This window comes from Octopus sinensis, unplaced genomic scaffold (assembly GCF_006345805.1).
Source record: "Octopus sinensis unplaced genomic scaffold, ASM634580v1 Contig17066, whole genome shotgun sequence".
Lineage (NCBI taxonomy): Eukaryota > Metazoa > Mollusca > Cephalopoda > Octopoda > Octopodidae > Octopus > Octopus sinensis.
In genome coordinates, this window is record NW_021834786.1 from 47,501 (window position 1) to 62,061 (window position 14,561).

At 35.6% G+C, this 14,561-nt stretch overlaps 1 protein-coding gene across 1 annotated transcript; it reads left to right on the forward strand.

The window, feature by feature from the left end:
• Positions 1–194: 194 nt before the first annotated feature.
• Positions 195–14,278, forward strand: LOC118761754 (MFS-type transporter SLC18B1-like; the record flags this gene model as incomplete). The annotated part of the gene is made up of 6 exons (XM_036499902.1): positions 195–470; positions 2,575–2,670; positions 6,671–6,744; positions 9,119–9,278; positions 11,419–11,487; positions 14,191–14,278. Coding segments are annotated over exons 1-6 (763 nt in total), but the record flags the coding sequence as incomplete, so codon positions are not given.
• Between the last annotated feature and the right edge of the window lie 283 nt (positions 14,279–14,561).

A 14,561-nucleotide genomic window follows, 5' to 3' on the forward strand; every position in this document is an offset into this window, starting at 1 on the left:
TTGTTGCTGCCGTTATTAAGCTCCAAGTCAATCCTGATTCAGCAGACCTATGATGAAAATTGTTTCAGTTGCAATAATCTATGATCACATGACCTTCTACAAATTACTCCAAAATTCTCTGAAACCACAACGATAGCCGTATTCCCCCGCCTAGCGGAAGCTCCAGCGATTCCGTCCGCTTGCCGGCGAGCTGCATGTCGGTCGACAATTCCAGCGCAGGTATGAGTGTTTGTGTGTTATACGTTTGTCGCCAGCTACCGGGCGTTCGGCGTTGTGATCGTGGCCGTCTTAGTGGTCGTCTTCATGTCCGTCTTCGAGACGTATTCGTGGCCATGCTTATGGCCGTGCTCGTGCTCGTGTTCGTGGTGGTGCCCGAGCTTGGTTCTCAGCTCGCATTCGTGTTCGTAGTCGAGGTCGTACCCGCTGTACGGCCAACCCGTTGTCAGCTACAAAGGAACAACTACGCTCATGTTGGTCGTTGCACTTTGAAGTATTCTGTGACAACTATGGAGGAGGAGAGAGCGTACAACAGTTGGCTGAATCGATCGCCATATTCCGTTGCCGAGCCGAAGCTTCACCGATTCCGTCCGACTTTAAAAAGGCGCATGCACATTAGAGATTGCTGTTCTGAATGTAGCTCCATCATTGCTTAGATCAACACTGTTGGGTTTCTTGGACAATATATTTTATTCTCACCAAATATCATATCAGACAATAATTTTCAACGTTCATTCACAGAAGCAGTTGGTCAGTGTTGTGAAATCACTTAACACTGATAAAAAATCTATTTTCACCATAGACCGCGGCTTTATTAAGTCTAATATTTGCAACTGATACTTATGAACCGACCGGATACTTGTGAACTTGTGAACTTGTGAAACTGTTCAAACACAATGAGACTTTGTAGATTGATAATTGTGATTTTGAAGAGGTCAGGAGTATGTTTATTTTTCAGGAAGTTGAGAATAGTTATGAAGAATAGGAGCAACTTTATGCTGTTTAGAATCAGTAGCAGCACTATTAGTTTTGACAAGTGTTTCTTTCCACAACTTATAGTAATGAGTTCAACTCCTGCTTTGGAGGAATTGATGCGAAAATGAAAAGTAAAAACAAAAAAGTAAAAGAAAACAATATTAAATTTTGGGTGCTACTTTGTTATGCGATCTACGTAACCAACGTGTTCTACAAGAGTCAATTTCTACTTTAGTATGCGATCTACATGTTTCATTTGTTTATTATGGCTTAAATAAAACATTCTCACATTTTTATACATTTATTTTTAAAAATTTAAATGAAGTAGATGTAGATTTGAAATAAGTTTACTAATTTTATAGCAGAATCGAACGAACATCAGCTAGAAAAGTAAAAAAAAGACAGATAATTAAAATTTTTATACATCCTATACATTTATTTTGACACTTATGCTTCATACTCTCTAACCAGACATTTTATCGAAACCGATACAGGTGATTTCTTTGTTCTCAATCAGCATAACTTTACTTGTAGATCACGATATAAAGTGTAGGTCGCATACCAAAGCAGTTTCATGATACGTAGATCGTATACCAAAGTAGCACCAAGTTTTGTTCCACAATTAGAAACATTTCCTTGGGTGTAAATTCTTTAAAACTATTGAAATTTGTTTTGTTAAACAATAAAACTATGACATTTAATTTACCGAACAAATATAAAACAGTGTTATTTATGTCCTTCTCTTGGACATTAACGATGTTGGAGAAGTAAAGTGAAATAAGTGCAATTAGGAATTGAACCTAAATCTCAGGAGCGCGCTGATAGGAACCGAAAACATTTCATACAGTGCTGATGACCATATTTAAAAGAAAGGAAATATTGATTTCATACGAAACACAAATTGTAGTGATTAAACTTGAAGGGAAACTTATTTGGGTGTGCCTGTTGACCTCAGTATATAACTAGTATAACTATTGTATAGACACCCTGGATGGATAGAAAAGCTGTGCCAATTACAAGTGAGCTTTGAACGCAGAACCTAAAGAGACATAACTAAATATTGAGTATTGTCTGACAACTCCACCGTTCAAGGCACTGCGACTAAAATCTAGAATGATCTTTTGATTTTGGATTTGTAGCTTTCCACCTGTGATTAATGGCGAAAGTATTTTATTTTTGATTTGAGAGAATGATCGTCAATTTACTAAAAAAAATTAGATTATGTAACTTCTAAGCCTTTCTCAAAGTCATTTATTGGTATAAGCGAAATATATCAACTAAGAGTGGAAACCGTGTCACGAACTCGGTTTACCGTCGCTTAATCTGTTGCTCAGTTGCAGTTGTTATTGGGATTAAGAATAGAGTGGTGTATGTTTAAATGACAGACAGATTGACTGTATTTAGTTGTTGTAACGGAGTGGAGAGGAATTTGTCTTTCATTCTATGGATATAAGTAAAATCAGTTCTAGTCAAGCACTAGGGTTTAAGTTAAACGACTGTATTCTTCCTACAAAATACGTGGACTTGTCCCTACAATAATGCACCATTACACCTCTATAACTGATCAGATTTAACGAACCAAATGGATATTTTTTCCTTCAGGCTAAACTTCGTGGAATAAACAATACTTTAATGAGCTTGCTGTTTGGTGTTTATCCATTCATGAATGTATTGGCTCCACAAATGGTCAAAAGAATGGTAAGCCAACTGAATTTTCCTTTATACATACATACATACACACACACGCACACACAACACATCTTTGGATCTTACAATTACGTATTACTATAGATATATAATTTTTTTTTCTGATGAAGTCCGGTTTATGGGGTTACTCTGTGTTTCCCGTCCATAAATGGTTTAAACTTATGGCGTTTTGTCAGAACCCAAAACCTGAAGAGAAGTTTCAGTAGAAAGGCAGATGTAAACAAGGTGGAGGTTGTATCCCTTTGCTAATGGCTATCGACTTCCGCCCGTACCGACATCATTCAGCTATAGGGTAAACAATAAGGGATTATCTCTCTCTCTCCCGTTAACTACCAACTTCCGGCTGTGCCGCAACCTTGCGGTTCCCAAAATGCCAGCAGAAATGTCCTAAAATGCAAACATGGCCCGAAAATCTCAGTTCTGCAGTTTAGTATAGTGCCTGGTTCTCTTTAGTGAATTTTAGGATTCTCGTGCGTTCGGCTATGCATAGATTCATAGATCGCAGCGTTTTGTACAGTTGATGTAGGGCCCACCAACCTTTTCTTGTAACGTCAGCAAGGGTAGAGGCAAGGCATGTTTCACCCGATTTGATATATTCAACTTTTATTCGTCTATATCAAAAGCGCTACTGACCAAAACGCTTTCTTTCGCTAGGGACTTCACTAGCTTTAGTGATAGCGATGTAGAAATTATTATGCATGCCTGGAAGGCAGTACTATTTAACAAAAGTTCAGCATGGGTCAAGTAATCCGACCCCACAGGCTCCTTTGACGTAGCGATGGGTTGTACATCCTTATGAAAAGTTCCCCTCTGTCCCCTTTGGCCTCTACAGAGATGATGCCCTGACCATCTCTAAGGGAGCAAGCGGCCATACACTAATTAGATAGGCTTATGAAGGACTTAATCAGCACGCTTGCCGCTATGGGATTGAAGATCACCATAGAAACCAATCTCACCACAGCGTATTTCTTAGACATCACGCTGGACTTGGGCTCCGGTACTCACAGGCCTTACCGCTAACTAAACGAGAGGCTAACATACATCAACACAGCCTCCTGTCACCCACATATCGTGTTTAGGAACCTGGTAAAGGGTTCCTGAACACGTTTGAGTACGAAGGTTGATATTTGTCAAGGTTTAGTAATACTGTAATACTTTACTATCATAAAGCAGTGGAATTTGGCTCATGAGACTGACTTAAACGATAGCAGCAATTGACTTTTACTGTATACCACTTATGTGACCAAAAAAGAAAAAAAAGTCTAAATTATCAAACAACAAATCTGTTGCCAAATACTGAATGTATTCATCTTAAGCTGTACTTTTGCAGAAAGCTGGCTGAGATGGCCAGGAGGAAAACTGAAGCATATTGAAATCAGCTCTCTTTAGTGGATTTCTGTGAGTACCGAAAAGCAAGAACAATGTCCTCCAGGAAATGGCAAAATTATCACCGAGTGAGACAAAAGTTATTTATTAACTTCTAAATACTCACACTAACAATAGTCGTCTAATACTAAGTAAAGAGAATCTCGGTTAAGAAAGAGCTAACTCTCATTTTAACTAATACAGCTAATACAGTGCTCTTTGTTAAACTAGGAATCAAAAATATACATTGATGGTAAAAGTAGGCCTTGAATTGTTTTCAGTCAATCAATATTTTAAAAGAGATTTTGTTTATTTTTGCGCTTAGAACTTGCTTCTACTAGAATCGTAGTTAACAATGTCATGAACGAACAGCTCCATTTGTGTGTGGATGTGTAAGCCGAATGTGAGTGTATGTGTGTTTGTGTGTGTGTACGAGAAGAAAAAAAGAGAGTGTGCAAATTTGTTGTGTCAATGTGCACGAGGCGAGAAACAAACAGAAAGCAGATATGGTGGGCAGTAACATCGGAATACGTTCCAGATATTTCTGAGCCTTAAAGTCCAATCAGAGAATGGTATAACGTTGGAGAGAAAGTCCTGTCGTATTTTCCCCATGATCACTCTGAGAGTACTTTGTTTTCAGTGCTTAGTATAAAACCCTAATTTATATATTCTAATAGTCTTTTTCTTTCTTTGAATGTTACTTTATATCAGAGATTAAATGCGTAATGATATCGATTTTACTTTTTTAAAATAGATCAGACCCATATCAGACACTGTGTGCCGTATGAATTCAAGAGGGGTTTCTTAAGCAATAGGAGAGGCCAGAAATATTTGTTCTGTCTATGGAAATGAAACTTTAAAATGCATGAACATGCTAACAGTGGTCCGACCAGTTTTGTTCGGAAAAATGTTTCCTCGTAGATTACTTTCGATCCAAGTGATGAAATGTGGGTTCTCTATAATAATATCCAACGAAAACGACATTGGTTAGCACCCAATGAAAAAGAAGAGTTTATCCCAGAGTTGCACCTGGAAATGTGCTCTGTGTTTCGAGGGATATGAAGAGCATTGTCTACTATGAAGTGTTAAATCTAAATTAAAGAGTTAATACTGAGAAGTTTTGTCAATTGGAATCATTGCACAAATATTTTCAGAAAAGTGCCCATCTTTGTCAGTCGTAAAGGGGTATCGTTATTATACTACAATGAAAGACCTCATATTATCCAAACCAATCAGGAAAAATTATGACACTAAATATGGAAGTTTTGACTCATACTTCTCACTCTCCTGACATTGCTCCATCTGACTATCATCTTTTCAGATCATTGGAATATTATGTAGAGGGAAAACTGTTTATCAATTGAATAATCAAGACTTGCAACGTGTACAGCGAGATCTGAAACGATTATTCGCATATTTATTCTTAATACGTCTTGGCAGATTCAGCGGCAGAATATGCCGGTCGCTGTACGTCATAAGAGAATAAATATGATCAGCATATTTTGTGTCTGGATCTTCCCATATTAGTTAAGAATAGGCAAATAATCGTTCCAGATCTTGCTGTATATGGTGCAAATAACGATTTTTTTATCGGTTAGCAATCAACACCAATCAGAAAACAATTTGTTCGCTGGAAGTTTAAATGACGCCAGTAGCTTGTAGGCTCAGAATTCTACTTCTGGCTGACGAGACATAACATGTCGAAACATCAGTGTCCAAGCGCCAAGCGTCGAGTGTATTGAACACACAATTCTCGTAAAAAGGAGTTATTCTATGATGTCCACTTCAGTGACCAACATATTTTGCGTCTGGATCTTCCTAGATATGTTAAGAATAAATAAGCGAATAATTGTTTATTAATTGCGAAGAAGATAAAAATTATATTGAGTGCTTCTTTGCATTGAAGCCTGAAGAATTTTACGCCCAAGGGATGAGCAATTTGTCAAATAGATAAGATTATGTAACCAATTCCGAGGGGAAATATTTATTCTCATTAAATATATGAATTAAGACCAAAGAAGCAGTTGTTTCTTTCCCATCTTGAAATCGAACTTAGTATCTATTGCTCTAGTTTCTGATAAAAGTGTCGATATGCGTTGGATGTATGATACCATGTAAAAAAAGCCTTGTCCTGTTAACTATCATATGTTGTTGGATAATGTCACTGAATACCATATCTTAATGTGTCATAGCAAATTTGATAATATATTACATTACACTGAATATCCTGTCATAACAAAATATCACAATCGGCTGAGTGCTAAACCGTACTTGATATCAAAGTTTCGGCTGTTTCACAGCTATTTGAATATTTCATCACTTCTTCTTCAATATACATATATATGCATATAACTTAGATGACTTAGATATGGTTCGGCCAAAGATTGGCCCAAGCCATGTCTAACTTAGTAGCACCACCTGATAGGATTTGTTAGTCATTTTTAAAATCAAGTTAAGAGTTGCTGTTGACTGACAAGTATTCAAGCGTAGGCAGATTATCTGGTATTCATTGAGAAATTTGTTCAAGTTTCCTCTGAAGGTGATGGGATCTTTTTTAAAATATGTTAACAAATCAACAGGACTCATTCGGAATTGAAACTAAGTGTTGTCTGTTTATCTCTTACAGGTCTATCATTTTGAATTAAAACGTATCATATATGTTGCAATCGGGTTTTCTGCCATTAACACAATTTTTTTTGGGTAAGTGAGATTTGTTCAGAATTTTTCATATTGTCGTATTGTATGTTATTTTTTCGTACTTTGTAAAGTTACTTATGAGATTGATACTGAATGAAATAAAATACTGGCAAATCCTGTATGAATGCTTTATTGGGTCAAGTTTGGTGTATGATTTGCATCATGATTTCATCTGTCATATCTATAATATTGTTTTAAAGGCTCATTTTCAGGTTCATATACTTGGCTAACTTATGAATCTACTCTGAAAAGCCATTGTGTCTAAGAAGCTGCTGATTGTGTTTCTTTGTAGACATACTATCATTACAATTATTAAGATTTCAGAGTTAGCTGAGCTGTATCTAATTAATCTCTTTATGTTCTAAGTTCAAGTCCAACCAAGATCAACGACTGCCATTGATCTTTTACAGCTTGATGACATAGATACCAGTTAAGCAAGTTGATTAAGTAAATATGTGGCCTTGTGTCAATGTTATATGTTATAATTATTATTAGTATCATTATTACGAAGAACAGTGGATTGATAGGATCAGTGGTGTATCAGACAGCATCTTATGTGGTATTTGGCTATCTATCTTTTACATTGAGCTCAGATCTACCAAGAATCTGAAGAATCTGTTGGGGGGGGGGGGGGCACATCGACAAGTAATCAAAATAAGTAAAAAAAAAAAAATAACGCAATGCATCTATTACAAGGAAAAGCGAAATTTCTAACGTTTTGGCCACAGGCTCTTTATCAAGCCAAAAAGAAGAGAAAAGGCAAGGAGTCTTGATAATAATGGACGATGGAAGGAAGATATGTATTTAGTTTTTTAGGATGGTGGGCAGAAATTTCGGACAGGTGCTAAAGGTTTAGTAAACAGCGACAGAGTCAGTGCATGTCTTAGCATGAGTGAGTAAGTATGGGTAGGACGGTCAAGTACTATGAATGCATGTATGCTTGTATGCACCAGGAGTGATTAAATGATTGTGATGAAAGGAGACGAGGAAAAATTAGAGAAAATATAAACAGTTATTGACACTAAAAGATGTACGCAATCAAAAATAATGTCAATGTTCCTGAAGCTGCAAAGCAGAAAGGGAGTCCAGGACCGGATTTAAACTGGGGTGGGGAGCACTTCAAGTTCAGTGGGTCACTTATACCCAAGACTTATAATCTCAGAAAATTACTAAATTTAAATCTCAAAACCCATCTATTTCCAATAATTAAATTTGATGAGTTACCAGAGAAAGTTTAAATAAATGACTGAAAATGTCCCTTTATAGATATACTTTTTCAAAATTCAAATTTCGTTTTTCACGCATCCACTTGCGGTATTTGATTTTTCCTTCATTGTGAAAAGTACAATGAAGGCGAGAAGAGTGAGGTAAGAGTTTTTTTTTCTTTTGATGTGAGTTACATATATTTCAGAATGTAAAATAAGATAAAATTACAGATTATGAAGAAAAAAATCATTTTTGTGGTTGTTGCTGTTCCAAAGGCATGATGAGAGAGAGAGAGAGAGAGAGAGAGAGAGAGGAGACAAATACGGGGAAGTTCAAACAGCTATTTCTGAAAGTCAACTTTTCCACTTTCCAGAGTAAGTGGGGCACAATGAGTAATATTTAGCATACAGCCATTTTTAGATATTGGAAATGCGACAAAATCTAAAATCTCAACGATAAATGTTTTTTATAGCTACTTCACCATAGCTTTTTGCCAGAAAGTATTCAGATATTTTATTAGCTACCTCAATTACAATTGGGTCAAATTTGAGGAAAAATTTCTTTTTTCTGACGCAAACATACATACATTTTCAGGATTGTTCTGTTTCCCTTTTCTCAGCTGTCCCCAAAGCAGCTACAATTTCCCTGGGAATCATGCTTTGGGACTGGCAATAAATTGTTTTTTAATTGAATTATTTGGTATCTCTAAAGGACCAAAAATCTATGGGTATTTATCATAAAAGAGAATTCATTACATTTAAGAAATCAAGATACCTTTGTATAACGAGTGTGACTCAGCAAGCCTGATTGCTGGAAGGTGGTGGTGAGGGGCTTCCTGTATTGAGTGCCACATACCTTTCCTAGCAGGGGTCCCCAATATCTAGATACCCGGAGCAATTGCCTCACCATACCCCGAAAAATCTGGCCCTAGGGTGCCACTGGGTAAACTAAAAAGCAGAAAGAGCTTAAATCCAAAACAATTTTTCTTTTCCTCATGACAAAAATATAATCATTTTTATTTTTATTACTATTTCATTTGCTTTTATTGTTTTCTTACTGACAAAATATATATTTGAGTTTCCTGTTATCGACTGTTCTCACTATGAAAATGGGCAACCTTGCACTGTTGGTAGAAACCATTATTAATATTTGTATATTTCTCTCTCATCAGATTTCTTGAATACATCCCTAAGCAGGGTTCTTATAATATGGTGTTCCTCATACTAAGTTTCATTGTGAGAGCTTTCGAATCTTTGAGTTGTGGTACAATCAATACAGCAGTTATGATATTTTATACCACTGAATTTCCAGATGATTTCAGTTGTTTATTTGTGAGTATAACTAAACGCATACTTCTTTATCTTCGTCTCATTCCAGTCTAATAGCTTCACAGTGATTACAGAGAATATTCATGTCACCAACGTTGTATCTTTCGACCATACGTTTTCGGTTTTTTTGACGTTCTCGTTCATTTTTATTTTATATTCTATCTTGAACTCGTTCCCTTATTTCTTGTAAATACTCACTCAATACTCTTTGATTCATATTTTCCCTTCAACACACTGATGCTCCCGTGCTTGTTTTAGTGATTCGAACCTCTGTTTCTCTTTATATACCGTTTTAATCTTTCTGTTGTCATCCATATTTTATAAACAAATACATATTTTCAAGCAAGCAGACAGTAAATATATGAGGAGAGGCGATATAAAAAAATAAAAAAAGACTGCACATTTCGCTAACCACTCACCACCATCATCATCATCACCACAATGATCATCACCATCACCTCCACCACCATCATTATAGCTTTCAATAACAAAGCTCAATCTAAGTTGTTTGCCATCCACGATAGTTTCATTTTATTTCAGTTCTTTGTTTATATCTACTCCTCTTTAAAGAACAAAAAGCGACAAAAGAAAAGAAACGAAAAATAACATCTACGCTTATTTTGCTAAGTTATTTCACTTTCATTGAAAAAATCTATTTTTCTATGATAAGGTTATTATTATTATTCCTTTTTCAGTCCACCCAACGATGTAATAAGTCACAATAATATATGATGTTTAAAATTTTCCTTTTAACATTTTATCTCTCTCTCTCTCTCTCTCTCTCCAGCTCTCTTTTTTTTCTCCCTCTACCTCAAATTTTAACAAACATTCTAACCATGTTATTCCCCTCTTCACGTCTTTATGATTTCTCTCATTCTCTTTCTCTTAATTTTCATCTCTCATTTGCACTGACCACCTGACAGCTTAATGCATCGGCTGGCAAAACACCTCTACTCTTTCTCCCTTACACTCTCCACTTTCTCTCTCCCTCTTTGTCTTTCTTTAACTGCACCACTAGAACCTCATTCTGCTAAAATTTGTGTTACTAACTCTCTTTCTCTACATCACTACCTTCAGAAAGCATTTTAACCCCGCAATAAATGTTACGTTTCTCCTACTTCGCATCATGAACACTTCTTTCTCCCCCTTTTTCTTTCTCGCTCTACTCCTTTTTCTTCAACTAATCACGTGACAGCGTAACGCATTTTGTCCTTAGCGTATTAATATATAGATATTTCAAATTACGGCCCCATACAGAAAAAAGCGAATTGGTTGCATTTCGGGAGCTGATTTACATATCTATCACTTGCCAGGCTATTATGTTATTCATTACATCAAATAGATTAGGCCATCATAAAGATTATGTCAAAATGACCAATTAGCACTTTATAATATCTCTTCATAACATATGTAAATCATAGACAATTTTATAACCACTCAAACACCATCGGATATATACGAGCGCAGACACACACTCGCTTATAAAGTTTGAGTTGGGATGTAGTATGTGTTTCATATTCCAGAAATTATGTGTAGATATAGGTTTGTGTATAAATAAACGACGATAATAGTGACTTGAACGTTACAGTAAGTTAGGAAACAGCCAGAAATATTTTATTGGCAATGCAAGCTCCAAGCAAATGGGGTCCAGTCTGGAATAGAAGTAATGGAACACTAGCTTGAAAATTTACAAGCCAATGATCCGTTACCTAAGTGGATCAATGCTTAAGAGAATAAAAGATGCTAGTCTGAATCACAATGGAACGCCAGCCATGGATTTGGTCCTATGATCCTTGTGCAGGTTGTCAAATACATTATGTTCTATACATATTATTGTAAGACTAAATATCTTTCCCCTATATAAAATTTATTCATTGTTTTGTCAATTTACCGCCATTTTAAAGAACTGAAATTTTAAGGAATATCGCAATTATAGTACAGATACATTTTAGGGAATAATGCATTTGAGATTATATCATTCTTTACGGAATGAGACAATTGAGAGATTGTGTAAGTTTTGAGAATGTTACATGTAAGTAAAGATATTTACTTTTAAGAAAATATTTCAAAACATAATTTTCTTACAAAAACAGATTAGTATCTTCTGAAGTTCCACAGCTATTGTGTTTAAACGTTATTTCAGGGTTTGTTTATGGCTGTAACTGGGCTTGGTTACTCAACTAGCCCCCTATTTGGAGGAATACTTTATGATGTAAGTATGATTACATAATTATCTCTATTGAATTTTTGCTGCGAGAGAATGAAAACATATGAGATGTGTCGGGTAACTAGCTGACGTTTAGCTGCAGTTAAACAAATGTATGGTCAACGATGTTCCAGAGAGAACCGTTTTCAGATTTAGCGTACGCAGGACAGTATTACCCAACGTATATTTTGTTTTTATGAAAGCAGGGTAAAATTTGAGGGAGAAGGCAGCTATTTCTTGCATGCCGACAGACCATGTAGAAGTCGCCTCACTTATGTTCTGTCACAAGCATTGCACTGAGTTTGTGATCAAGTTACTTCAATTTCAACATCTGAGCCATCTGAATTCATTTAAGAGGCTCTTCAAGAAACATAGTTCACAGCTGTAAACATTATCATTATTTTAATGAGGCTTGCAGTTGAGGTTAATTCTTCACGTGAGAATAGTTACCTGAAATAATCTAGTCGTATCCAGTAATTCTTTTTTTACTTTTTATCTCTTTATCACTAAAGTAAGTGGAATTAAAGATCGTAATTATTGACCTTTGTGTCAGGGAAAGATTATACACTGTGTGAAAAATATAGACTCCACCCCAAAACTGGATTTATACACCATAAAGATGGCTACATACAATAATAAACATGGAATAGGAATATATATTCTTTAATTGCCAATAAATTAAATTATGACACATCTAATCGGCAAAATGTAAAGTCTATGATACAAATGGTGTTTCAATTTCACAGTCAAGTAATATTACTTGAAATTAAGTGAAATTTTCAGAAATATAAATGGATATAACTATTTACAAGAAGCGTTGATGGAGTGTATATACAGTTTTGTGTGTGTACATGCAAATGAATCATCAAATGTAAACGAAAGCGCGTTCATGTATGTGTGTATACCAATAAATGTATGGCTATAGAAATTTTTAGTACACGTATATAAAGAGTATATACATGTGTTACAATCCAGTTAATAGGTACTTTCAATGGATTCAAGGTGAAAAAATAATCTTCTCTATTAAAACTTTGAGGTGGGGGTAAGTCAATTACATCGACCCCAGTTCTCAGCTGGTACTTATTTTATCCACTCCGAAAGGATGGAAAACAAAGTTGAACTCGGCAAAAATTGAACTCAGAACATAAAGACGAAGGAAATGCTGCAAAGCATTTTGCCCTGTCTGCTAACGATTCAGCCAGCCCGCCACCTGAAGGTGGAAAAATAATGAAATTTAAGTTCCCGGATCATAGATTGTCTGTACAGTTCGTTTCAAGCAACAGATCTTGAAAACGTAGTGAATCTGTAAAAGATGTTGGTTTATAATTTGTTGCGCTACTGACTGTCATTGCACAGTTGATACAAGCCGTTGTATCACAGCTGAACTGTGTCTGCTGCTACAATGGCTGTGGGATATTGTTTGCTGAATGGCTGCTGACACCACTATCAAGGATTAGGTAAGCCACTTGATATACCTGACTGAGAGGAATTAATTCAATAATTCGGACATCTACTAAGTCCATGGGCGTGAGTTTACATCAGTAATGCAAATATCTATCACCTTCTGTTTCCTATATGTATAAATATCCCCTAAATCTGGGCTTAGTGGTTTAACGTTTTTCATGCCTGTTCCTTGACTATGGGTACAAAAGATGACAGATAACTTTTCTTTGAAAAGGAAGCCGATCTATCTAAGATAATATTTACTATTGATTTCGTAGTATCTAACACATTCGAACGACTAGGTGAACCGAGGCAATAGCGATATTTGATCAAGTTATTTTTATTGTTTGCACTCCGGTAAAGATGACTGTCCATCCATAAACATTGCAAGTCGTTTAGAAATGTGCTCTTTCGAAACACTAGTGTGTTTGATGCAGTTCATGTGAAACTTAAATTTTCTGTTAAATAGTTTGTTGTTTCATAGATTAGACTGTTGCAGAAATAATAGAAGAAACAAAGGGATGACACACAGACTAACTTATAGTCTAACTTATCTGAAAATTTGTAATAGAATATTTTTCTTTAGATATGTTAGCTTTTCTCAAAGATTGGGCGCTCAACAATTGTACATAATGTTATAACTGTTCAGGTGTGAATTAGTGTCTAGTTCTCAAGATGAAGATGTGAGTCTATTATAGATTTATAGAGTTTATGTGTCGTTTATTTCTAGGTGACACATAAGCTCAATAATTTGAACATATGATACATGGGAAGATAACCCAATGCTTATACCTTCGGCCATCTCGTCTGTACCTTGAAAAATTAATTTCAGTCTCCCCTTTAGACACAAGACAATTGTTTAAGTACGAAACTGACCATAGTAAATCAAAGAATATTTATTGAAGAGTTGTAATAAGATCAGATAATGCAAGATAGATAAAATTGGATAGAATAGGATCTGAGATGGTATGATAAAATACTATACTACGTAATATGTATATTATAAATAAAATAAAAGATAGGCTATGAAAGAACAAAAACCAAGCATTTACTTAGGCTACTTCAAAAGTCTGTTCCGTTCCATGAATTTATGTTTCTCTGCATATGCAAAAAAAAAATAATAATAATAAATCAGATATTTTCGAATATAACGTGTTAAAGAGGAGTCCAAGGACCAAGTTTTTGGAACAATACATAGCTAATAGCAATAAACAATATTAAATCGCCACAACAGAGTCAACCATAATTGTATTAAATCTTTTTCAGCTTGGCGGATTCGATTTACCTTATCTGATATATGGTACACAGCTTGCCATTTGTTTACCATGCGATATATACCTTCTAAGGAGCTCGAGTAAGTGTTTTATAATATAATATAATTTAACAAGATACTCTTTTACTTGTTTCAGTCATTTGACTGCGGCCATGCTGGAGCACCGCCTTTAGTCGAGCAAATCGACCCCGGGACTTATTCTTTGTAAGCCCAGTACTTATTCTATCGGTCTCTTTTGCCGAACCGCTAAGTCACGGGGACATAAACACACCAGCATCGGTTGTCAAGCAATGCTAGGGGGACAAACACAGACACACACACATACACATACATATATATATACATATATACGATGGGCTTCTTT